Raw genomic sequence first — 26,735 nt, forward strand, 5'->3', positions numbered from 1 at the left:
CATACTCAACAAATAATACGTAAAAATATCGATCTCATCAGGCCAGTATCGATCCAGTACCAATACCTGTGTTGATATCGATACTATCGATATTCGGATCCCACATAAACAATAATCCCGCACTTGGAAGTAAACGTGCCATCATTAATTGAGCCCCCCTCGCTTTTGCTTGGGGGCTTTGTTCAGCTGTAATACACTACAAAGGCTCATGCGGGTCTCTGTGTGTGCTTGAGTCATTTTGGTGGCTCTTCTTTTGTGAGGGTTCAGCATCCTCCCGGTGCAGCAGCAGCAGCAGCAGCAGCCCTCCCCCTCTGCAGCCTCTCCAGCAGTATGCCCGACGTTCAAACGGAAGCAGGCGCTACCATTTTGAAACACAGCACCGCTTAGGTAAGATGGTAGATCCTTTTATTTAATCGCCTTTTCTGCACTCTTATTCTCATGTGGGAGCTCGTTAAAGCCCGCCGTCTGAAAGCTGTGGGGGGGCTGCTGGTTTCGGCGCTGTTGTAGGGACAGAGAGCTTTAGATCGCCTCGCCGTTTCACTGTATTCATTCCTGTGCGGGAGGAAGAAGGGGAGGGAGAAAAAATGTGTTGTTACATTGTATCGATCTGCCACCGAGAGTCATGCCGTTGTATCAGGTATTATATTGATCATCGACGCCTCGCTATCGGAAGTGAAAGTAAGCGTGTTTAATGCGTCCGTGGCTTTTTGGCTGTCGGGACTTTGTTTGGCTTTGCTTTGAATCGCCGAGCGGAACCAAACAAGCATCTCGCTCTCTCTCCCTCTCGTGTCTCCATTCACAAAAACACGGACAGCCTGTCCGACCAACTCATCTCGTGTCTTTTCGCTATTTGTGAGCTGGTAAATAAAGCGAGCTGTGGGAAATGTGTCGACTCAGCGCCGTGCTGCGTCATCAGAAAACAGCTTTCCCCCACCACCACCTCTGGTTTATGCTTCACTTGAACCCAGTGTTAGTGCAGCAGCCATACTGTATGTGAGCGGGGTTCACCCAGTATGGAGAGCGGGTATCTGTGGTGGTGAAGGTGGTGGTGTATTCGGTATGCTCAAACCAACAAACCTAGAAACCCAGTTCTGTGGTGTTGGGGTTGTCCTGTGAAACATGTCCAGGCTGAAGTGAAGGGGATCCCTACTATGCTCGCTTCTAGCTCCATATTTTTATTCTTAGGCCCTGTTCACGTAGATTTGCGTTATTTACAACTGAAGAAAATCCTGGTGCAGCCGTTGTCTGAAAACCTGTCTTCTGATTGGCTGCCCCTCGCAAACAGAAGCTGCCTGTTAAATCCAGAAACAATTCAACATCCTGCTCCTCACATACAAGGTCTTGAATAATCAGGCCCCGTCTTATCTTAATGACCTTATAGTACCATATAACCCGATTAGAGCAGCTCGCTCTCGCTCTGCAGGCCTACTTGTTGTTCTTGGAGTATTTAAAAGTAGAATGGGAGGCAGAGCCTTCAGTTTTCAGGCCCCTCTTCTGTGGAACCAGCTCCCACTTTGGATTCAGGAGACAGACACTATCTCTACTTTTCAGATTAGGCTAAACTTTCCTTTTTGATAAAGCATATAGTTAGGGCTGGACCAGGTGACCATGAAACCTCCCTTAGTTATGCTGCATTAGGTGTAGGCTGGTGGGGGATTCCCATGATGCACCGAGTGGTTCTTCTTCAGTCACCTTTTTGAATCACTGTGTGTTTATACACCTCGCTGCAACGATCTCTGGCTCTCTTCCACAGCATGTCTTTGTCACAGATGGCCTCCTCTCCCCGAGCCTGGTTCTGCCAGAGGTTTCTTCCTGTTAAAAGGGAGTTTTTCCTTCCCACTGTCGCCACGTGCTTGCTCAAAAGGGGTGGCTTGATTGTTAAGGTTTTCTCTGGATAATTGTGGGGTCTTAAAATCACAACCTTGAGGTGGCTTCTGCAGTGATTTGGCTCTATATAAACAAAACTAAATTTAAACCGAAGATGGGCAGAGCTTCTGTGCTCATATACAGAGGTATGAGCACAGACACACTTTTTTAAATGATGTTGTCATCTTAGGGTCAGATTTAGTAATGTGTTACAGCACAAAGTGGGTTGTGGCATAGAAAGAAGTACTGTGTGTATTCAGAAAAGAGCCCAGTGACAAGATTGTGTGTAAGAGGTGGACATGGAGGAAGAGGTGGAGGAACTCTGAGACTTGTAAGACTGACCATGTCGGATATGTATGCTTCCTTTCTGAAGGTGCAAAATACAGGGAGGAAAATATATAAATCAAGTGTGCAAACTGATTTACTGTTTGTGACACACAGTTTGCTGCTGATTTAAGATTTAATGGAGAAAAAAGCTTGTCTTATTTTTTGTGTTTAATATTGAAATGAACTGATTGCGCCTGTATTCGGAAAACGCAGCAACTTTTGTAAATCACGTGCAAAACTAACCACACCTACAAGCACTATTTAGGGAATGCACTAACATGCCTTTTCCACCCTGTTCAGTAATTGTGTTTTAAACTGACTCTGAAACTGTGGACACACGAGCTCGCTGTCTGATGTCTAATGATTGACAAGTCATTATCCAAAGAGCGTACGCGGGATAATCCTCCTTTCTGACTCTCAGAATCACCAAATTTTGCATTACTATTTGCTAAAGATCTGTTTTGCACTGTGTCAGTTTTTTCTTTAACATAATTTTATATTATTTTATCACTGTTCCATATAAAACTTTGTTTATTGTAGATTATACTACTTTTATTTTTATTCATAATGCTGCTGAAAACATGAAGCATTAATATGGGTAAAATACATCTTAAGTGTGAACAAAATCAAAGGGTTATTTATTCAGATAATTAATCATTAAGGAAAATATCCATCTATCTATTCATCTTACAAAATTCACTTATTTTCTTTGCAGTATGACCTAAAACAAGAGACACTGCGTCCACTGGAAGCGATTTGTTCCTCTCGTGTCACTTACAATCTGACGGCTCATCACTTGCAAGCGTTCCAGGATCCGGTTGCCTAGGTAACCCACTAATATGCTTACTGACAGGTCACATGGCAATCAACACTATCCTGTGCTCACACTGACAGTCGCCTGGAAGTTGAGAAAAGATGCTAAAGCCACCAGCTGTCCTCTTTTACTTTATGTGCTCCCTGATCACCACATCTCTTCTGGTGTGGATGCATCTTAGGGCCGGGTTTATGCTTTCCCTGTCAGTCCGCTAGGGTCCATTCAGGTCCGCTCAACATAAACGTTGTCATCAAATGGTGAGCGAGTCCACAGTAGAGTATAGTCGAGGTCTTAGTCATCAGCAGGGTGTTTGCCGAGGTCACAGAGCGAGGAAGCAGAAGACCATTTTCCCATAGAGGCCTACACAACCGGAAACCACAGATGTCGCCCCCTGCTGGCTATTAAAATGAATGCATGTTTGAGGGACTTCGACATTAGCTTTACTTATCAGAAAGTTGAACGCTACATCCATATTTGTGCCTGAGATGACCATATTAGGTATATTCCCTCTAGTGACATCACACAGAACCAAGAATCAACAACACTGTATCAAACTGAGCTTTTAAGCCTGATTTATCTCAGAGATTATTTCTACATATGTGGACCTCATTACATGAAACTTTCACCACAATAATATGAGCATTTGGTGTTATAAGAGTGTATGTGTGACAGAAATATAAGGAAAACTGTGATAGGTCCTCTTTAAGCAGCATCTTCAGCCCCAAATGCGTCACCAGGATTCATAAAAGTCACTATAAATGCGTCGTGAGTTTAGGAGCAGCGCTGCTCCTTGAAGTTGTTGGTGCAAAATGCTCCATTCGCCTGTCTGTCTCCTCTGTATGAGGGTGACTCATAGCTGCATGGGTAGTCACAGCCTGCTTCTCGCGAGTGAGAGCGACGTCTCCTTAAGCGAACTCTGTGATCTCTGTGGCATATATTGTAAATGTTTCGCGGTTATTCGCTAGCACGATCTCCACTGCTCTGTTTTTAAATAATATGACTTTATCTGACCTCAGCGGGCAACTCTGATGCAAATCTGTGGTCAGTGTGGTATTCATTTGAGGAATTTGAATGTTAATCTCACTGCTCATTCATGCATAAAGGTTCATTATCAAGAGTGCGTTTATATATGTGTGTGTGGAACATTTTCTCCAAATAACAAGTTTCTGGGTTTTTCTCTTTTACTCTTTAAGTTAAAAATTGATCGCTTCTTTCATCTGTGATTTTTTTTTTTTTTTTTTTGGTGGCCAACAATAAATAAAAGCTTTAGCTTGGCGATAATTAGATTTCCAAGCTTTTGACGCTCATACACTGTGTCTGCTTTTCACCCCTGTAGTCGTCTCCTTGTCAGACTAACACTGAGCCAAAGGTGTGTCTTCATGCTCACTCAGTAACTGTCACGTCTGGGGCAGCTGATAGTCATACCGTGTTGCTAATCCTTTCACTTATCTCTAAACAAACAGTCAAAGCGAACGCTCCCTCTGTTTCTCAGCAGCGCCATGGACAAGAGCCACACAGTGAAGCTCTTCGTGGGTAACCTGGCATTGGACACCACGCAGGAAGAGCTGTCGGCCATCTTCGAACCCTACGGTCAGGTGGTCAGCTGCAGTGTGCTGCGGCAATTCGCCTTTGTGCATCTGCAGGGGGAGGGTGCTGCGGAGCGGGCCATCCGGGAGCTCAATGGACGGGAGTTTCGCGGTCGGAATTTGGTGGTGGAGGAATCGAGGGGGAGGCCGCTGCACTCCACCAAGGTGTTTGTGGGTAATCTGAGTGGCATGTGCACCACAGAAGACCTCCAGCAGCTGTTCCAGACGTTTGGGAAAGTCCTCGAATGTGACAAAGTCAAAGGTAAGCCAGGATTTTATTCACAGCTGAAGTGAAGTTGAAGTTTAGATTCTGTTTTATGGTTTGATTACAGCTGCTGAATTGCTGGGAGCGCCTGCAAAAGACGTGACACCTGAGTGCAAGGTTCAAAGTTAAAGCTAATGGCCCGATTGTAAAGTTGTGATAGGGCACTTGCCTTTGGCACAGTTCTTTTTACTAGTAAGCAAATGTGATCTTTATTATTATCAGTGCACTGAATCACAGCCAGCCATTGCTTTTCCACAGGCTATGCTTTTGTTCACATGGAAAACAAGGAAGATGCACTACAGGCCATCGAAGCCCTGCACGGCACCTCCTTCAAGGGCCGGCCCCTGTCCGTAGAGCTCTCCAAGGTCCAGCCCAGCAAGCAGGCGCCGACGGGGAAGATCCCGTGTGTAAACTGTGGGAAGCAGGGCCACTATGCTGGAGAATGCCCTGTGGGGAAACCTTCTCTGGAGCAGTACCAGAGTCAGGCAGCGGTCTTGGCTGCTGCCGCCGCTGCAGCCGCTGGCCTACCGCTGCAGGTCCAACAAAGCGTGCACAATTCAGTCTACAACACCTCCACCTTTGATCCCACTTATGCTGCTCTCACGGGGATTACCACCGGGACACGCACAGATGGGAACCCGGTAAATCCAGCTGTTTATGGTGCCCTTGCCAGCCAGGTGTACGGTGCCAACGTTGCCAATCAGCTTTACGGAACAGTGGCCAATCAGGCTGCTCTCACATCAGGGGCCACGCAGGTATACAGCTCCATGACACCTAATATTTACGGTCAGATGGCTGCATCTCCAGCAGCCGCCGCCGCTGCTGCTGCCGCTGCCGCTGCCTACACGACTCCGGTTTACACCCCGACGATGGCCAACCACCCTGTCTATCTGGCCGCGGCTCCTGGGATAGAAATGCCAACAGCGGCGGCCGCCGTTAATACTGCCTACTCTGTAGCGCCTACGATTTACAGCGCCGCCGCACCAGCCTACGCTCAGTTAAGCGCCATGGGAGCAGCGGACCCGACTACGGCTATCTTTGAGGCTGCCAGGCAGGCGCATTACTTCGCCCAGGGCCAGCAGGTTGTGGCTGAGCAGCAGACGGCAGCTGCCGCCACAGCAGCAGCTGTGGCAAAGTCCGGAGAGAGGGATCGTAGTCCACTGCGGAGGTCGGCACCTCTGCTTCCGGACCCCGTGATGAAGCCATTTATGTACCAGAGGGCCAAGCCACGCCGACCCCTGCTCCCCACGCCAGCTGGTCGAGCAGCTGAAGAGGCAGTGGAAGCCGCAGAGGACCCCATGGCCAGGTAGGATATAATCTTTGATTCTGTTTCCTCCTAAGCAGCAGATGTGAAATAATAAGAGAGATCTTTAACTTTCACATTTTCTAAAATGATTCTTTCAAGATGCTCGCTCACCTTTACAAATCTGATGTTCTTCTTGTGGTTTTAACTCGTGTTTCACTGTCTTGCAAGCTATTTTCTCTTCAACTAAATTTGACCTTAACCTAACCATCTCTGTCCCCCCCTGTCTTAGGTACTACGCGGAGTACTACCAGCAGCTACAGCAGTACCCACAGTTCCAGTATGCCTACCCATCACCGAGCACAGTGACCGCCATCCCTGGCATGCCGGGAATGCAGGCCATGCAAGCGGTCCAAGCAGTTCAGGCTGTCCCCACGATGCAAGCCCAGCCCGTCGCCACGCTGGACGCACTCAGGCCAGTGGTCCCCGCCGCTGCGGCAGTGGCAGCCGCCATGGCTGCGCCCAGGGTGTATGAGCCGCCGTTGCCGCCGCCCACGCGCAAGGAGGCCATCCTCCGCCGCCCCGAACTCTCCCTTCACACGCCTGAGCCCCCCTTCCGATAGTCGCACACAACTCTTTGCCCGCCCCTCCCTCTTTGCCCTGAACCCCTCCCACCCTTCACCTTCCCCCACCCACCCCAATCTCCTCTTCCAACCCCAAACTTGACCACCTTACAGCAGCTGTATGTACGTGTGTGTGTGTGGGTGTGTGTGTGTGTCTGGGGGCTCTAAGTGTGTGGTATTAAACTGGGGACTCCTTGGTTTATTAACCTGCTTTAGGAGAAACTTGATACGCCAGCCTTGGTTCAGTTTGCACGCAAACACAGTGCAGCCACCGAAAGGGAGGCTTTCATCTGTCGCGCGGGCATTCTTTGTGCTTCTCAGTTTTACTTTTTTATCGTGCCAGTCTCACACTTGTGCCAGTATTAGGCCGCCCCGCTCGGCCGTTTCATATATGCCTTTATTTCCGCAAACCCAGTTATGATTTTCTAAGGCCGAGACCTTCGATAGACGACATCAGCCATCCTCCTTAGGCCTAGATGATCTGTTAGGGCAGCTAATTTGAAACCTTTTTTGCCTTATGTTGAAGAGTTTCAATTTGCAATGTAACCAGATGGAAAGTCAGGGCGACGCTCTCGCGCGTGACGGCTGCGCTGCGTCCCGTCCGGCAGAACCAAGGTTGAGTCTTCTTTTTTTATTTGGTTTGTTTTTTTTCGAGGGACGTTTTGTCTTGAATGTGACGTGGGCTGCGTGTGAGCGAGTGAGAGGTGAGGGCTTGCTGACCTTGCAGCGCACAAACGCAGCAGCAAAAAAAGAAAAAAAAAACTGCGCCTTGCCGAAAAGGAAAGGAGAGAAAAAAAAGAGTAAAGCACACATAAACGTACTGTAATGTATGTTTGGATCTCCCCTTTGACTCCCCCCCTTTTTTTTTTTCTGAACCCCCTCCCCTCCCCTCCCACTCCACCTTTACTCTAACTGCAGCAATGAAAGACACTGCTTCACCTCTCCCTCTCTCGCTCTTTGTAATTACAGCTGCCTACCTCTTACAGCAAATTTCAATGTCTATTCTTTCCTATTGTGTTCTCTTCTATTGTCGGCAGTTCCCGCTCCTTGTAAAGGGATAGGGTCAGCAGTTTGGAGGGGGAGGAGCCAGACATTACCGACAGTGACTTTTTTTGTAGATGTTCCGTATCGAGTCCATCATTTTCAGAGGCCTTTTTTTAAAATAGTGTAAATGTGTTTTTTGTTGTTTACCTGTGACGTAAGTCAGCCTGGGATGTGATGAACTGTAAACGGTGGGGAAAGGAGGAAAAAAAAATCAATGTGTTACTACTGAGGGAGCAGTTTACAAAAGGATCTTTTAATCGCATCCTGTTAGAAACCACGATGGTATGTGACAAGCTCAATCATGTGCCTATAAAGCCTCGAGTGAAGTGCATTAAGTGGAGGGACCTCCCATTTTTAAGTGCTTTTGACATTATTTTTTAATCATTTCAAGGAGGGCGGGGGGAGCCCGACCTCCAGAGCTTTAGTATCCAGAAGGCTTGGAGAGCGAGCGAAGCTTTCTCTGGGACTCCTGCGTAGGATTTGTTTCACAGCTCTTAAAAGAAAAAGCCACAAACCGAGCCTTCACGGGTTCGTTACTTTACTAGCTGCTGGTTAAAGCAGAAACAGTGATAGCACCAATGAAGTGAGAGGTGGGGCAGTGTCGTCCACGTGCTTCTTTGACCCTCCGAATACCAGACCAGCTTTAGATTGTGACTGCAAAAAAAGGAAAAGAGAGAAAGTGTCTGTTTTAATATATCTGTTGGAGCTTGTAGAACTGGACTTTTCACGAGTGGCAAATCCCACCCGCGTAGCTCTGCATTTCATTAAAACAGCCACTTTCAAAGTATTTTGCAACTGCTATGTGACGGCGGTCTGCTGCACACGCCCTTTTACTGCCCTCCCGTTCCCCTCTCCTCCTCCCCTCCTCTCTCTCCCCCTGTGTTTTTTTTTCTTTCTTTCTTTCTTTTGTTTTTTAGCGGTTAAGTGACTTCTTTGCATCTCACGGTGTAATCTCTCTCTGTGTCGTATATACAGAACACATACCAGTTGCATCCTTTGTAGAACTATGTGGTTTGCGAAATGTCTTGTTTGCCATGTTTGAGATCGTATTTTTTAGAGAAGTATTTTAATTTTTTTTTTTGCCTTCTTTTTAAGAAAAATATAAAAAGTCAAAAGTTTAAAAAAAAATCATTCAAAAAAAAAATCAGCATGCTTTTTATTGAGAATATGTATTACTATAAACCTTATTATAATAAAGAATGTTTTGGCTGACACTAATGTGGTAAAAGAAAGCAAAGGGTTTGGACATTTCCCCTTCTTCTTCTTCTTGTTTATGTTGTTCTTCTCCCACTATCTGTTTCTCCTGTGTAAAATGACCACCAGACCCATTTGACTGGGGACCCAAGGGGGAGACAGGTGTAGATGCTGGCCCAGCTTTGCTCTCTTTGGTCGGGGTAAGTGCGGGTTGGTGCTCCTTTCCTCTCTCCAGCCTCTCAAACTCAGTGCAAACCAACTCAACCGTCTCAAAGGGTTTTGGGGTTAATTTGCATTTGAGAAGCATTTCAGTGATTCATTCTGACTCTGTAAAATTAAAAGTTAAAACAAAAGGATTTTTCTTGTAGAAATGATGTTTTGGCACAGTGAGAGCTGGGGAGAGGCACACAGATAGAATGGCCTGGGTGCATTTTGATCTGTGGAGCAGTCCTGTTTCCTTGGGCGAGGGGGGTTTGATGGGTGTGTGTCTGGTCTGGTCTGGTCTGGTATCTCTCCCCTGCTGTACCAAATTCTCCCTCTCCGTGTGTCTCTGTGTCCTCTCTGCTCTCAGACCTGCATGTGTGATAATCTGTAACTCTGCCGCACAAACAAACAAACAAGCCCCACGTCAGTCCAGCTCTTGACTAACTATCTCAACTGAAATAGGTCACTGTGCCGCCTGGAACGGCCGGGGTGCAGCCGTGCGTGAGCGTGGCGGCGTGAGCCATGGGGACGACTTTTAGCGCGACGCCAACGCAGCGGGAACTCGTTCTCTCTCTCTCTTCACCACCAAGGTAAATAAAAAAAGTTTTCAAAAAAAAAAAACAAACAAACCGCAACAACAGCAGCAAAAGAAATGATAAAGAGCACTGACTTCCCCTCTCCCAACCTGCCGCCCCTCCTTTGACTGTGCCTTGAACAAACACTCCTTCCCCACCTCCCTCCTCTCCACACTGCCATTGCCACCTTCCTCCCCCCACCTCCCCCAGTCCGTAACTCCTCCTCTGCTGCAGTGGCAGTGCCGCGGCTACAGCCTTGGGCTTCTCCTCTGTGGGTTTGGTGGGCAGGGTTTGGGTGGGGTTAGGACCCCTGCACAGGTCTCAGTCAAGTCTTGCAATCAGCTTTAGGAGGCGACTGGCGTGCCCTCTGTCCTGCTGGAGTGTGTGTGTCTGTGTGTGTGTGTGTGTGTGTGTGTGTGTGTGTGTGTGTGTGTGTGTGTGTGTGTGTGTGTTAAAGAGAAGGAAAGCCGTTTTTTGTTTGTTTATTTTTCTGTGGGTGGTATTTCATTGATTGGTGAGGCTTGACGCCCCCACCCCACACACCCTCCCCCCTGCCCTCGCCACCGCCGTATTCGCCGCCCTTGCCCCCTTCCCTGCCCGCCCCGGTTCCCTCCTCCTTCCCCCTCCCCTTTCTCACACCTCCTCCTCCTTAACCCCGCCCTCCCTCCTGTGCGCCTCTCCTTTCCGCCGTTCACACACAAATACACAGCGCTTTTTTGTTTTTCTTCCCCCCCTTACTCCCGCCGCCACCGCCGCCGCCACCACCACCACCTTGGATCTGGGTTTGTGGCTCTGGCTCGGACTCAGACTTCCCAGAACCACCCACCTAAACCCAAACTACCCACCCACCCTCCTTTTGTTACCGTAGTGGCCTGGGCGTGCCAACGGACAGTGTATGTGTGGTGGCTCGCCGCTGGACTCAGTAACACGACACAGAGAGACTTCAGTGTTGGACGAGCCGCTTTGCTGAAACTGTTGAATGATGGGTTTGCGCCACACAGCTGTGGAAGGGATCGTAACTCCCATAAGACCTTAGCGCCATCACAAAACGAGATAAACCAACAGGGGGTTTGTCTTGGGTCCCTCACAGCCTGTGTGCCAATCAGAAACGTCCTATAAGATCGGCCGAGCTAATGAGGCCAGTCTGACCTGTAGATTCTCACCAATCTCAGGACTCCTGTAGGACTTTTCTGGTACGGCAGCTCTGTTTCTCTAATCCTGGTGTCAGCTGGACCGGCTGGATATGTGCTATGAGTGACTTGTATGAGGTGTGGCTATTAAATAATGAGACGTCACGCCGGTTTGACTCACAGAGGCTCTGTTTTGTTGTTTAACAGCCACGCCTCGTCTGCATTCTTACCTGTTAAGACTATTGATGCACACACACAGTCCCGCACACACTCGCTGTATGTCAGATGAGTTTGTCTCGCATTTGCTCTGACCGCTGCGAGACGGAGTCGAGACAAGCGTGGCGCTGCCTTTCTGTCCGCCTAACAAACTAAAAGGAGGTGGGGAGGATTGAGTAACTTGTAAGGTGAGTTGGTAGTGGAAGGATCCTTTGGCCCAAAGCTGCTCTCTAACCTCACCTTTCTGATCTTGGAGCATCCCATAATAGAGTCACTGGCCAGAACCTTACCCCAAGAAAACATTGTCGCGCTCAGTGTCTGTGCTAATAATAACGAGCCCTTGAATCTGTCTCTGTTGCTTGGATACAAAGTGCAAAAATCCAGTTAAACTGATTTTTTGCATTCACAGACTCATTAAGTTTTTTAATCATCTGAGAGCACCCGTGTGGATGCACATAGAGGCACACAGAGGCCAGTATTATTTCTCTCCAAAGGACCGCTGTGTAGGATTTAGTGTTTGAGGACTGGACGTGTAGTGCAGGATCCATAGTCCTACATTAGTGCACATTTGCCTAGAGAGAAGGATTGTGGGTATTCGATCGATGCAGAGACCATGTGTAGATGTGGTGAAAGACCGAAAAGCACATATCCTGATATCCTTAATGCTGATTGGCTGAAAAACTGTCTCGAACAGGAAAGGGGGTAATAGTACAGCTCACCACAAAGAGGAACAAGTGTGTCCGTTTTCATTGCTTTCAATCACTCGGTTTCACTTTACTACAAAGGACCAACTAAAGCACAAAAACAAGGGTAGCCTGTGTCACTAAATGCTGCACACATTTACAACCAGGCTGCCATGGCAACAGCACACGACTGCGGCGTGAAGTTGTGAGTCTGCAGACCTCAGCGTAGCACAGACTAGAGAAAATATGAAGGGCTCTTTACACTAATGAAAACAAACACAACTATGAATATAGTCACAGGAGATGCCCCCCCTCCCTGAGCATGGTCCTGCTGGAGGTTTCTTCCTGTTAAAAGGGAGTTTTTCCTTCCCACTGTCGCCAAGTGCTTGCTCAAAGAGGGTCGTCTGATCATCTGTTAATGTAGGGTCTTTGCCTTCCAATATAAAGCACCTAGAGGTGACTGCTGTTGTGATTTGGCGCTATATCAATAAAATTGAACTGAGTACTGTATTCTGTTTCCACGAGTAAATCCTACACACTGGTCCTTTAAGCAGTGCAGCTGATGAAACCCCTCCTCAGCCTCCATGATCAGGGCACACGGTGCTCCAGTTTTTTTCCCCCTCCAGCCACCTCACCCCTCCCCTCCAACTCTGCCGGCTCCTCACTAAAAAGGCTTCTTCTGGTGCTTGTGAGTCTAGGCTTCCCGTGCTTGGGTGAATGCAGCCACACATCTCTTAAACACCCCCGACCCCCCCCCGCGCACCCTCTCTTGCTCTGAATTCACCGACAGACAGAGCTGCAGCCTCCTCTCTACTTCCACTTCCTCACCCAAACTCCCCCTGCCTTCTGTGGTTTGGACAGCTGAAGAACTGAGATACCCTGCACACACACAGACACACACTTATATATATATATATTTGTGTATTGTGTTGTTTTTTTCATGGGATCCCACAGGGTACAGCAGACACCGGCAGAGATGTACATCGGGAACAGAACCCACTCCGGCTTAGGTTTGAGCCCAGCCCTCACACTGTAGACCGTATTGCCTTTTTCAGTTGAAGCAGGTTTCATTAACGTGATTTTTCTAGGTCATCTAGCACAGATGTGAATTACAGAATCACACTTCTAATGATGCTTATCCTCTCTTCAGATAAAGGCATCAGGAGTGTCTTATCTCACACGTTACCTCGTATAGAGGGGGGCAGACAGCATGTGAACGCCAGCAGGATGCAGTGCAGCTCAATACAAAAATCACTGCAGTTATGAGGTTTTTTCCCATCATAACTGCAGTAATAGTGTGTTGGCTGGCATTAGAGTGAAAGGCATTTATGTTATTTTGTCCACCCTTCTGCCCTTATATGATTACAGGCCACCTGAGGCCAAGCCCGTCTTTTTTTCCTCCCTCTCCACAGACCATTTCATTGTCAGCAGTCCCGCGGTGGCATTATGTTTAGCCATTTCAGTTCCCTCGGCTCAGCGGCTGCTCAGTCACAAACCTAATTGTAACCACAAATAGTCGCGCAGTAGCTAAGCTTCTTCAAGTAGGTTAATGGACCAAGCTTAGTGTAGTTAAACGAAACGCCTCAATTAATTACAATATTAATCGTTCTAGTTTCCAAAGACGTCAGGGGTGACAGAACAATGTGTCATCTCAAGAGGAGAGCAATCGGGATCTGCTCCTTTTTCAAAGAAATCGAATCCAGCACAACGCTGAACGATGAGGGGATTTTTACACCGTGAATGTCGGATCAAACGTTTGCGTCAACATGTTTACTGTGAATGACAAATCCTGATATGAAGACAATTATACTGTATGGTTGTGTGTGCATATATTTATGCCTTTTAGTCTGTATTTCTTAAGATGTTGAGGTATTTTTTTCAGTCTGCATGAACAAAAATCATGAATAAATTCTCTTTTTGTTTCTCATATAATTTGCCTGAATTTGTTTTTATTTGCAAGGTTTCTTTTATTCCAGTACCTCTCCAATGGTGTTTGGACCTTTGCTGTGTAGTTTATGACAGCAGGAACTATGCATTTTACCTGCAGCCTAATTTTAGAGCGAGGAATAAGATGGTGTGAGCTGCTGCCAGTGAGAGCAGTGCAGGGAGGAGCTGCTTTGCCTGGGGTTAGATTAAGCTGGAGTCAGAGGGGAGAAGTTGTCAAAATCTCTTAAATGGTTGTCTTAATTTTATTGACTCATGTGGGGTTTGTTTTTTTATGAATACGTGATTCATTTGTTTAAATTTGTATGTAGGCTGAAAGCACAGAGGCCTGGCTTTGCCACTGAGGATCATTAACAGCAACAGGTGCATTGCACAGGCCATAAAAACTTCTCTGCTGAGAGGAGGCGTAATTGACATACCTCCACACCACTCACGAGCCCCCTCATCCCTACCCGCGGGAGACCACCCCGCCTTTCACACCTTTTTAGGCCCAGAACCTGATACCCAAGCTGTCGGTTCCCATACTTATTGGTGTGCGGTCACGTGTGCCACTTTTGACCAGGAAAGGAGCACCGGCCAGGAGGGTCTTCTGGTAGTGGGAGCACCACCTCCGCACAGGCACCTCGCACCAGTGGAGTCTGGTCTCTGCAGCCCCTAACTCTCTCTCTCCCCCCACGAAAGCGAGACGTCTAAGTCTCAGGGAGGTTGTTTGGCCTCACGGCATCTTCGTCGTTTCTATTGCTGATTATTACTTTTTCTTACCAATAAGCTGAGGGGGACGCGTAAAGTCCTGACTGAGGCGGAACCATGACAGCTGTCGAAACCCAAATAACATACACCAACTCCTACACGATCCAACATGAAGACACGTACATGACCCAGGAGGAGGACTGGGACAGGGATCTGCTGCTGGACCCCGCCTGGGAGAAGCAGCAGCGGAAGGTAGGTTTGGATAAAGCAGTCTCGAGTAGCGCTTGTGCCGACGTGCGTAATTACGCACAGATCGAACCTCAAGTTCAAGTCAGTGAGCGGCGCTTTTTTAAAAAGAAAAAATGCATTTAACACGTTAGCAAGGCAGACTGAAATTAATTTGGGAGTCAGAGGTGTTGGTCTAATTGTGTGAAGTCTATTATGAAACTGCGCCTTCGCTGGCCTCACACCTGGCACTTCAGTCCCGCTTGAAGCTGTGTGGGCAGATATTTTAGGCTGTGGAACTTTCTCAGTGTTGTCTTTCAGTTACCCCTGATTGCCTTGCAGACTGTCTAAATATATTACCACCTCCCGAAGGTTTTTGTTTTCTTACTTTGCCTGCGTTTTTTACTTAACTTTTAAAGTACACGCGAGTTTATAGGGATATAAGGACATTAAGCCAACCTGCAGATAATTAGAAACAGCGCACAGGATGCAGAGGATGGCGTAAAAGCAGAGGGAAAATACTCACAATAATTATACCATTTGTTAAGCTACTTTAGACCAATATAAGTATGCCTCGGTCTGTTTTTTCTTTTTTAATTATCTATACCACAACTTCCTATTAAAACAGCCTCTTATCATGTTACTGAGGAATATTACATTTTATCACTTAAAAAGTAAAGCACCAACTCTTAAATTATGTCTTTAATCTTACTTTGAAAGCCATACTGAACGAGAGTCGGGGTGGGGTGGGGTTAGGCCAACCTTTAAGGTCGCATAGAGAAAGAGCATGACAGGTGTGTTTAATGAGCTGCTGGAGCAAAAGTCAAGTGACACAGGTGATGTCTGCCACGGCACACTGGGACAAAAACAACACCGGCAAAGGTTAATGAGCTACACTTTTGTCTTTGAGGTGTTCACCTTGCACACAAATGACCCACTGCGATTGAACTGAATATAATGTTTGGTATTTTTGATTCTAAGGGTTGGTAATTGGTCGCCATGTTGGATGACCACAGCCTTCACCTACCAGGAAGCCCGGGCTGGAAATAGCCTTCAGGAAGATTTCTGTTTCACATAATGAAAGAGAGCTACCAAAACATATTCAAATTAAACAGGAAGTTTCAGCTGTTTGCCACACCTGACTCAAAGTCATTAGCCTTCTCTTCCTAGTTGGCATGTCAGAAATGCAAAGGGAGCAAGGATACATTCACGCCTAACAAGTCATTTAATGATAGTTAACATGATTTCATAGAGATGTTAATCCTGTAAAACCAGAAATAATTGCCAGCAAATTTTAAGCTTGAGTTTTTATTGAATCTAAACAAAAGAGAGTAAATATAAATGTGCATAATAGTTTTAATTTGTATCATTTTTAGCTACATTTGGCTTTTTTTCTACAATTTATTGCTCACAGCCTTTTAAACAAAGACAGGTTTTAATATAGTCAAAAGAAACTCATAAAATGTGATACAGTTGATGTTATAAGGTTTCACATTTTTTAGAGGTTTTCTTGTACAGTTTGGCACAAGAAAAATAAAAGCTGAGACTTTGGCTTCAGCTAATGCAGAGATGGCACATGACTGTACTCTAAAGATGATACATTTGGACAAATGAGGTTTAAATCAGCAATAAAACCTTCGAAAAGTTCAGCATAACTTCCAGCTGCCGTTTGTGTTCAGATGAGCCGAAGAGAGCAAAAAGAAAAATCACCTTTGTGAAATATGTCTAATATTTTTTTTAGGAATCGCGTGTTCCTAGTCTCATCTCTGACAGTTATTGTAGTGTAGGGACCGTGCTTGCTTCCATATCCTACTGTACTCAAAGACGTAAGCTAATCTAACCTGTAACCAGCACCTAATCTGCGTATAGATCAGTGAAACGGGCACATTTTACGGCATCAGCTGCCGTGAATCTGCAGAATTACTCCGTCAATGAAAAATGTCTCCCAGAGCTGAAGCGCAGTGACAGGCTGAGAGACCTCAACAGATGGTAGCAGGAAGGAGAGAGAGAGAGATGGATGGCAAGGCTGTTAAGTATACACCCCGGGTTGGTTTCACAGACCCACAAATAACCGTCTTCCTAAAAATACTTCTTAACTTGCTTGGCTCCAACTTGCCCCCCTCCCCCGCTTACTTTCTCTTTATCGCCGCGTCTTTTCTCTGAAAACTTCCTTCACCACTGTTCTTGAAATATTTGCACATCTCTTGTGATTGCGCCTTTTTTTTTTTTTTTTTTTTAAAACTGATTAAAAATGTTGCCTTTCTTACTTCGTCTCATGCAGACCACCAGCCTTTTACGCTCAGGGTCATAAAACAGGCCTCGAATAAACCTCTACAGCCCAGCAAGTCTTTAGTCTTCACCCCTCATCCTCCCCAGGGAGCCGGTCATGGTACTCCACTGCTCTCCTTGGCATGTAAAATCTAGCTTAAGGAGCTGATATCAGCCCATAAATATAGCCGGTGCTTCATTCTGCAGTGCCGTGAATATGAAAGGGAAGCCTCGACGCACCTGTTGTCTCCTCTGTCCCTGAAATTTCAGTGGAAAAAGCTGCTCACCACTTGCTGCAGTTGTAAAATGTTTGTCAACACACAGTGATGCCGAATCTGATACCACACATTAGAAATGGTGTGTGTGTGTGTGTCTGAAGTGTACATGCTGACACTGGTTTATATTTATCATAGAGCATGGCCCCTTCTTTGCTAACTAAGTGATTCATGACTTGATTTGGACGAGGCATTTGATTTAATAGGAGCTGGCAAAAATTGTGTTAGATATTGCATCTAGGGGAAAGCTGTCGGAAGGAAATATGAGATATGAAAGGCCGGAGTGATGAGATCTGGCTGCATCTCATCTTGGCGAGCTTCTCTCCTCAAAGCAACTGTAATCCTGGAAATAAGGAGGGCCAGGTTGTCGGGCTGATCCAAGCGGATGGAGGAAACCGGTCCGGTTAGAGCCAGAAGTTCTTTTCGTGGGCTTTCAGAGCTTTATTGATGTCTGCCTCAAACAGATGATGGGCTGACGGGTCCAGCTCCACCGCATCTGCAAAAAGAAGTGATTGCTGTAGGCGCAATCAATATCTGTTTAAAGATTTACTCTCACTGCAGAGGGCTGCAGAAGACTGCGCTCACAAGAACACATGGAATGGCTTTTTATTTGAAAAGGCGATGCTTTCGTCCTCCTGTGCAGTAGATCCTTCTGTTGGCACGCAGCACTGAGATAACTAAAAAGTAGAAAATGTCATTATGCTAAAAAAAAATAAATGAATAGAGATTCAGCGCTATGACTTAAGTCATCTTCTGTTTCACATTGTTAAAGAGTTCAGCTGCTAATTCACTAAGTAAAGCTGCCTGGTGACGTTCATGTTAGCAGTAATCTAAAAATATCCATTACATGAGGTTAGCAGCAGCCGTGTGCTTAGCTGACCTGTTAGCAATAAAAGCTCAGTATACGTACACACGGAAGAAATTAGACTGGGCAAGTTCAAAAGTCTTTAAAAAGAATAATAATCATTTATTTTTACCCACACTGACACACTGTTGGTGATATAGGAGAGGTGGCTTAAACCGATAGCTAGTTTCAGCCTAGCTTCCATACGCCAACACAAAACTGTCTGTGCAGACGTACTAAAGACAGGTCGATAGTTTAGGCGACAGTAACATCCGGTATCGACCAATCACAGATAAGAGCGGTGCCAAGTCGAGCTGTGTCTTCACATTAAGTTACTATTTTTTTTAGGATCAGTAGCTGGTAAGTTTATAGACCAGGCCTCAAGAGACGGTGTGCTGCAGGTTTTAGATCTCACCCTGGGTCAACACACCTGAATCAAATGATTAGGTCATTATCAGGCCTCTGGAGAACTTCAACACATGTTGAGGAGGTCATTTAGCCATTTAAATCAGCTGTGTTGGATCAAGGACACGTCTAAAACCTGCAGGACACCAGCTCTCGAGGCCTGGAGTTCCCTACCCCTGTTATAGACAGTGACTCCATGGTTTTTCCCCTTTTTCAGTATTTTTCCTCACCCCTAACCAGTCTCAGCAGATGGCCCCGCCCCTCCCTGAGCCTGGCTCTGCTGGAGGTTTCTTCCTTTAAAAGGGGGTTTTTCCTTCCCACTGTCGCCAAGTGCTTTCTCATCATCTGATTGTTGGGTTTTCTCTATTATTGTAGAGTCTTTACCTTAGAGTATCAAGCACCATGAGGCAACTGCTGTGATCAAGTGCTACAGTAATACAATTGAATTACACTAACACACTATTTTAATCGAGATCTAATGAATGGGTGTTCGGTGAAGTATCAGGGAAGGACAAGTTCTGCATGATGAGACCCAATCAGGAGCAAAATACAGGTATCTGTGTCATCTCCACGCCAACACAACACATCACATTGTCCTGGAAACAGAAGCATAATTAGAAAAGGAAAATGGTCATATAGAAAAACCTTTTTCACAAATCAAACACTCACACTAAATCTCACAACATGTTAGAAAAAGAGAAATCTGCAAACATCCATCCATCCTCATCCGCTTTATCCGAAGTCGGGTCGCGGGGGCAGCAGCCTAAGCAGAGAAGCCCAGACCTCCCTCTCCCCAGCCACCTCCTCCAGCTCATCCGGGGAACACCAAGGCGTTCCCAGGCCAGCCGAGAGATATAATCTCTCCAGCGTCCTGGGTCTGCCCTGGGCCTCCTCCCGGTGGGACATGCCCGAACACCTCACCCAGGAGGCGCCCAGGGGCATCCTTGTCAGATGCCCGAACCACCTCAACTGGCTCCTTTCGATGTGGAGGAGCAGCGGCTCTACTCTGAGCCCCTCCCGGATGGCCGAACTTCTCACCCTATCTCTAAGGGAGAGGCCAGCCACCCTTCGGAGGAAGCTCATTTCTGCCGCTTGTACCGCGATCTCGTTCTTTCGGTCACTACCCACAGCTCGTGGGCCATAGGTGAGGGTCGGGACGTTCGACCGGTAAATTGAGAGCTTCGCTTTTACACTCAGCTCCCTCTTCACCACGACGGACCGGTGCAGCGTCCGCATCACTGCAGCCGCAGCACCAATCCGCCTGTCGATCTCCGGCCCTTTCTCCCATCACTCGCGAACAAGACCCCGAGATACTTAAACTCCTCCACTTGGGGCAGGAACTCATCCCGACCCGAGTGGGCACTCCACCCTTTTCCGGCTGAGAACCATGGCCTCAGATTTGGAGGTGCTGATCCTCATTCCCGCTGCTTCACGCTCGGCTGCGAACCGTTCCAGTGCGAGCTGGAGGCCCCCACCGATGAAGCCATCAGAACCACATCATCCGCAAAAAGCAGAGATGAGATTCTGAGGCCACCAAGTGAAAGCCCTCTCCGCCACTTGGCTGCGCCTAGAAATCCTGTCCATAAAATTATGAACAGAATCGGTGACAAAGGGCAGCCCTGGCGAGCCCATCGCCCACCGAAACAAGTCCGACTTATTGCCGGCAATGCGAACCAAACTCTTGCAACGGTTGTATAGGGATCGAATGGCCTGTAACAGTGGGCCAGACACCCCATACTCCCGCAACACCTCCCACAGGACACCCCGAGGGACACGGTCGAATGCCTTCTCCAAGTCCACAAAACACATGTAGACTGGTTGGGCAAACTCCCATGCACCCTCAAGTATCCTCGAGAGGATAAAGAGCTGGTCCAGTGTTCCGCGACCAGGACGAAAACCGCATTGTTCCTCCTGTATCCGAGGTTCGACTAACGGACGAACTCTCCTTTCCAACACCCTGGCATAGACTTTCCCAGGGAGGCTGAGGAGTGTGATCCCCTATAGTTGGAACACACCCTCCGGTCTCCTCTCTAAAGATGGGGACCACCACCCGGTCTGCCAGTCCAGGGGTACTGCCCCTGATCTCCACGCAACATTGTAGAGGCGTGTCAACCAGGACAGCCCTACAACGTCCAGAGCCTTCAGGAACTCGGGCGGACCTCATCAACACCAGGGCTCTGCCACCGAGGAGTTGTTTAACTGCCTCAGTGACCTCGACCCCAGAAATTGGCGGGTCATTCCCTCATCCCCAGACTCTGCTTCCTCCTCGGAAGACGTGTCAGTGGGATTAAGGAGGTCCTCAGTATTCCTTCCACCGTCTGACAATTTTCTCAGTCGACGTCAGCAGCGCACCGCCAGCACTATACACAGTGCAGGTAGAGCACCGCTTTCCCCTCCTGAGACGCCTGACGGTTTGCCAGAATCTCTTCGAGGCAGTCCGAAAGTCTTTTTCCATGGCCTCTCCGAACTCCTCCCACACCCGAAGTTTTGCTTCAGCCACTGCCTGAGCCGCATTCCGCCTGGCCTGTCGATACCTGTCAGCTGCCTCTGGAGTCCCACAGGCTAACCAAGCCCGATGGGACTCCTTCTTCAGCCTGGTGGCTCCCTTCACCTCTGGTGTCCACCATTTGGTTCGGGATTACCACCACGGCAGGCACCAACCACCTTGCGGCCGCAGCTCAATGCAGCAGCCCGGCAATGGAGACGCTGAACATGGTCCATTCGGACTCAATGTCCCCAGTCTCCTCGGAATGTTGTTGAAGCTCTGCCGGAGGTGTGCGCTGAAGATCTCGCGGACTGGGGCCTCTGCTAGACGTTCCCAGCACACCCTCACTACGCCGTTTAGGTGCACCGGTCTGTCCAGCGTCCTCCCCGCCACCTGATCCAACTCACCACCTGCAAACAGTTTGGGCTAAATTTAATCAGTTCCCCCACGCACATCGAGGCCTTTGTAAAAACACAACAACAGCCTGTAGACATGTTTTAAAGTAAAATTCTATTATTAAGTGGAAGCCTATCATAGCCTAGCATATCATAGTGTTTATTTTCATTTTCTACAGCAGCATTGAGTTTGTCCAGTCATCTCACATTAAGTTGTCCTCATCATAATTCTAAGATCAGATCTTTATTTAACATCTTTATTGTCATTGTTGCAGAAACAATGAGAAATTGTTTAGCAGCACAGATCCAAACTATATATCAATAACAATATAAAAATACACACACACACACACACACTCTCTCACAATATGGTGCAATATCATAATTATCAACTCTGCTTCTAAGATTTGCAGTAAAACATTTGTTTTCTCTCTGCTTTCCTGTTGTGTTACATTTTCTTTCACACGGTGCAAAATGAAGTGGTCCAAACAGCGTCCACCATCAGAGCCAACTGTTATAAAGTTAGACTGAGTAATGTGATATTTACCCACTCAGCCTAATGTAAAGTCCTTCTGTGTGGGCGAGGAGAGATCTTAGCAGGCTGAATAATCCAGTCTATTCTTGTCTAATCTCATTTTATTACATTTTAACGAGTGATCACCAGCGTGGCAGGCAGACCAGGGTCGTTGATAACTCATACCTGACGCTCAGACACGGCGCTAAAGCAGCGGACCTCCTCAGAGACAACGATTTGAAAAAGCATCATGCGGACGGACATTTATGTTATAAAAATGAATCTCCAAAGATGAGCGACATAAATTGTTGCCTTAAATGTCACCAGTGCTGCAGCACAGCTCCACATAAAAGCTACTTATCAACTTTTTAATGCTTCAGCAGCCTGGCTGCTGTCTGTTACCTCGATGCTCATCGTTAAACTCAACAGAGCAGACTCAAATCACAGCATCATCGAAGCATTTGCATCATATATCATCAAGTGAGTTGATGAAAAAAGGTAACAGAATGGAGCAGAGAGTCTTTCTAGAGACCTCATCTGCTCCACTTTATCATAATTTGCATCTTTATTGCAGATCTGATTTGTAATTTGGCTCATCAGGCCCCCTTCACTCATCCCTGCTCACCGCCTGTGCTTCTCTATCCAATCCCAAGATGCATCTGAGAGAAGAGGCTTCTTACGTTCCCCTCCCATAATTCACTCAGTCATGTGACATGTGAAGGAACAGTAACACCGCTAATGTGATCGCAGTGTGTTTTAATTCCCCAGACCTGTGGAGCTTGCACTTATTTAGGAGCTCAGAGGAGACTTTTTGGTGCTTGCAGCCAAAGAAAAATTGACAGGGATGCCATCTGAAACATATTTGCTGCTTCTACAACATTTAATCACAATAAAGCCCTTTGTTCAGTCTCAGCAGCATCTGTATTCACCCCTAAATAAGACATTTCTTAAAACAAGAGAATTGCCCTGCAAACTTTGCAGAACTTTTTCAGTTTTACTCTTAAATTGCGGATTGTGTCCAGTTATACCGTATCTGTTTTTGTGCATCTGTATGAGAGCTCGACGTAAGCGGAGAGGTGAGAGAGCCCGCAGTCAGATCAGATAGCAGTTGCTATTCCAGAAGCTGTGTCCATGTAGGGAGGCTTCTATAAACTGCTTTAGTGCAGGCGCAGGAGCCCGAGGAGGCTGTGGGAATGGCTGAGGAGTGTATCTCTTATATGTGTGTGTGCGTGTGTGTGGAAGGCTACTTCTTCATGGTGTTACACTGTATGCACTGTATGCAATCCATGTTTTGAGTTCTTGCGAGGAATGAAACAGTCTGAAGGCAGAAACTTGTTGTGGAGTGTTGAAATGTTAAAAGCAGATACATGATACGAGCATGGCGCAGCGTCAGAGTCCACGCGGCAAAAGAAATGGTGATTGATGAGCTGTGAGAGACACCATCTTGATCTAATCACAGCCTGTATGGAATAAATGGAATAAAAGGGTTTAAAATAGTAGATGAAAACTGCCAGAGTGACCACGGCGCTGCTGCCTTGCAGTTCTGTGCATGCGTGCAAACAAACTGAGCTAAAGCAGCACGCAGGTATGTTTGAGTTTCACACCTCCCAGTTTCAGCTGTTAGTTCTCCTCAGGCTCATTCCTGGTGTTGAAAACAGAGAAACGCTGCATGAGAGAGGACAACAGAAGGCCCGCCAAGCGCCGTGCCCCTCGGTAACTAAACACACATAGAGGACAGATGGCCAAACACCTGCAAAATGTCACCTCAGGTCCAGGCAGTGTGTATGCTATTGAGTTTTCATGTAGTAATGAGACGAATGAGACACCTGAACCTGTCTTTATAAAAAGTGAGCTAAGCTCATAATGTTAGGGCCGAGTGCTTGCTGCATGCACTAGATATTTATAGGCCGCAGAGGATGAGATGGTGAGTCTGTGCCTCATGATAGGACTGAGGTCACAGGGATATCATTATGTGCTTTATAATGGCTTTAAAAGCTGTACGCTATTCTGTGGAGGCAGCTCCAGTTTCAAATACCAGAAACCAAAGCAAAATAACAGAATTATTTACTTTAGACGAGCTTATACGTCGAGTGTTGCACCGCAGCAGCCTCCAGGTTCTATGTTCATGTCAGGCTTCATGAAGTGAGACCCAACAATGCAAAATGACTTACAGGCGTTCCTATTAAAAAGGCGTCTTTATTAATGGTTAATGTCGAGGGCAGTTCTAGCAGGTCATATTTAAAGGAAATATCTAAAAGAATAATTGAATAGCAAGAAAATTTCATTTTTATTTGACTAATTTTACCTCGTGTGTCCTTCTGAAACAGATGTGGGCTTTTTATCATGCTTGCTCCAACGATTGCTTTAGTCTGAGCTCGCCACATGGACGCAAACTGAGGAATGACGAAGCAGCCGTCATGTGTGCTCATTCTGGCTTTAGCTTCACAACCCGCAAATAACAAAATGAAACCAGAGTTGTGGGATCGCCTGACCCGAGGATTCAATAGCCTTTTTGTGGTTCTCTAATGGAGGCCGAAGTCAAAATCACAAGGTCATCTGTGACTTGCTCTTTTGGCTAAATGAATGCTGAGAATTGTAGCTGGGGCGCATCTACTAGAGGCAGCCTCGGATCATTTTCACACACCGGGTTTTTTTTCACGGTCGAGGTTTCTGTTAAGATGGAATTAGCTGACCCCAGATCTGCCTGGAGAGTTTTGCCTCTTATTACAGAGAAAGAACTTGCCTACTGAAATTAGAAACAACCCCCCGCCACCATCACCCCCCCATCCTCAGTCACAGGCGCACCGTCATAAATCCTCCGCAACCACTTACACCAATTTATCTCCCCCACCGTCAGTCTTCGAGTCCAGAGCTCATTAAACGACAAAAGAGTCGACATGCCGCCGCCGCCAACCGTGAACCTGTACACTCACCTTTATTCACCACCATCAATCACGCAGTCCATTCATCTGCTCACTCATGTAACAAGAAAGAGGCTGAAAGCTGTAATAGAGTGAACAATGCGAGATAAGGATAGTGCGAGTGTGTGTGTGTGCTGCAGTGCCAGCTGAAAATAAGGGTTATTATATACACCCCAGCTGACAATTTAAAGTAACAGCACTGTGAAAAAATAACTTTTCACTTTGATTGGTAGTTTTTCAAGTAATTAAACAAAGCAGTACATCAGAAATTGCAAAAATACAGCTGGCTTCTACATAGCTGGCAATATAAAGAGAGCTTTACAAGACTGTTGGCTGGCTTTTGTGTTATTGAAAGTTCACACTGAAATTCATGGCAACCAAAGGATTAATCAAGTCCTTTTGTTTGCACTGTGAGTTTGTAGTTTTGGATGAAATTACTCAACAAATATTGGATGGTTGTCATTTAATTGCTTTTTGTAATCTCTGACTCGTTAGCGTGCCACAGTTGGTTTAGAGCCAAATACCACAGATTGTATGTAGAAGATGGGTATAGCCACTAGGGACGTCACCAGAGCCAATACTTCTACTCTTTGATGCCAAAATCCTGAAAACACGGTGGTACTGTGGAGACAACACGCCACTACAAGTATTCTTGTGTGTCCTTACATGCTGAAGGGCACCCACACAAGTACAAGGAAAAACTACATGTGGAAGACGGTGACTAGCAAAGCCACTGAGATAGCTTTGCCCCATATTATCGATAGCTGGATATGGAAGTACTTTGTGTTATGCTGAAACACACGTTACTTTTCTGTTTGAGACAGCTTTGCCCTTCAGAAATCAACCAGCGTGCCACATGCTGAAACGTTTGTAGAGGCTAATGTTGTGTTGGGGTTGTAATGAATCCCAAAGATTTAATATTTGGTGCTAATATCTATAGAATTAGCTTGTTCCTAATTTAAAATGAAATTAAAGAAAGATGAAACAAAATGTGTACTTAGACAAAAAATCCCTTTAATAAATGTTCCTTATCAACATTATATTTTATTGACAATAAACAATAAAACGTTAGGATCTTTGCCGAGTAGCCCGCTAATGTTAGCATTAGCATTTATTGTAAACATTTCACCCTGAGGGTCAAAGCTGACTTCACATCAGTAATGCAGCTGTCTCAAACCTAACATTAATGTGCATTTCAGGATAAAATGAGAAGGATGACACTTTGTATCTTTCTAAATATGAAGTGAAGCTTACTATTATTTAAACATATCTGAATGTTGGCCTTTTAGCTGCTTTGCTAAATTGGAAGGATTTCCTCCCTTGGTCTGAAAAACCGAAAACATAGTTTGGATATTGCAATTTGGAAATTATCACCCCATGATGTGGGCGTCCTTCTTTTTCTTCTTGTTCAGCATGTAAGGGTAGACTAGAACACACACAGCTTTATACCGCCCCCTTCAGGTCTGGAAGACCACTTCGGTACATACGCTGCCAACGGCTATGTTACCAAAGAAAAACAAGTACCGTAAGTATCGGTTCTGGTGACATTCCTACTTTGTATATATTTTATACCTTGTTAATTAGCAACCATTTTGTGAGAAACATGGTACTTGGCACCGACTACTAAATGTCTCTTATTGTGAAATCCCAACTAGCCACTATAAATCATGTTTGAGGTCACATGACTCACAGTCTGAGGTCTATAAGTTTTACTTAATTAATTAATTTGATGTGTAAGTGTAATTTTCTCATAGATTTACATTTACAACCAGACAACCTGCCCCCTGCTGGCGTTTAGGCGGGTTTTGGAGGCACTTTACATTTTCATATTTCAGACCAGAAGTTCTCCATCCATCTTTCATGCATCTGTCTCTAATGTTCCTGCAACATTGCAAGACAATCATATGATGTACAATATATGTGATATCTCTGTCATTGAGGAGAAAATGTCCCTTAAAAGGCCCAAAGAGGTACTTTTGGATTCTATATGTTTACTTCA

The 26,735-nt window shown here is 46.3% G+C and overlaps 2 protein-coding genes across 7 annotated transcripts in view; both read left to right on the forward strand.

The window, feature by feature from the left end:
• Positions 1 to 112: 112 nt before the first annotated feature.
• Positions 113 to 13,702, forward strand: rbm14b (RNA binding motif protein 14b). Of its 6 annotated transcripts, XR_005612389.1 has the most exons (6): positions 113 to 387; positions 2,909 to 3,019; positions 4,500 to 4,855; positions 5,117 to 6,164; positions 6,394 to 9,756; positions 10,610 to 13,702. XR_005612389.1 is itself a non-coding variant. In XM_031732319.2 (5 exons), the coding sequence occupies exons 3-5, from the start codon at positions 4,507 to 4,509 to the stop codon at positions 6,722 to 6,724; spliced, it is 1,728 nt and encodes a 575-aa protein (XP_031588179.1). In that variant the 5' UTR covers positions 113 to 387; positions 2,909 to 3,019; positions 4,500 to 4,506; the 3' UTR covers positions 6,725 to 13,702. The 6 variants fall into 6 exon arrangements, 5 of the variants coding, with proteins under 5 accessions (XP_031588179.1, XP_039465766.1, XP_039465767.1 ...); XM_031732319.2 differs by having other exon boundaries at positions 6,394 to 13,702; XM_039609832.1 differs by having other exon boundaries at positions 4,503 to 4,855; positions 6,394 to 13,702.
• Positions 13,703 to 14,521: 819 nt separating this feature from the next.
• actn3b (actinin alpha 3b) overlaps positions 14,522 to 26,735 on the forward strand; it is a 39,117-nt gene continuing 26,903 nt past the window's right edge. The window contains exon 1 of the mRNA XM_031732320.2: positions 14,522 to 14,656. Within this exon, the coding sequence (XP_031588180.1) occupies positions 14,522 to 14,656 (135 nt within the window). The remainder of the gene's footprint in view (positions 14,657 to 26,735) is intronic.

Source organism: Oreochromis aureus, linkage group 3 (genome assembly GCF_013358895.1).
Source record: "Oreochromis aureus strain Israel breed Guangdong linkage group 3, ZZ_aureus, whole genome shotgun sequence".
NCBI lineage: Eukaryota > Metazoa > Chordata > Actinopteri > Cichliformes > Cichlidae > Oreochromis > Oreochromis aureus.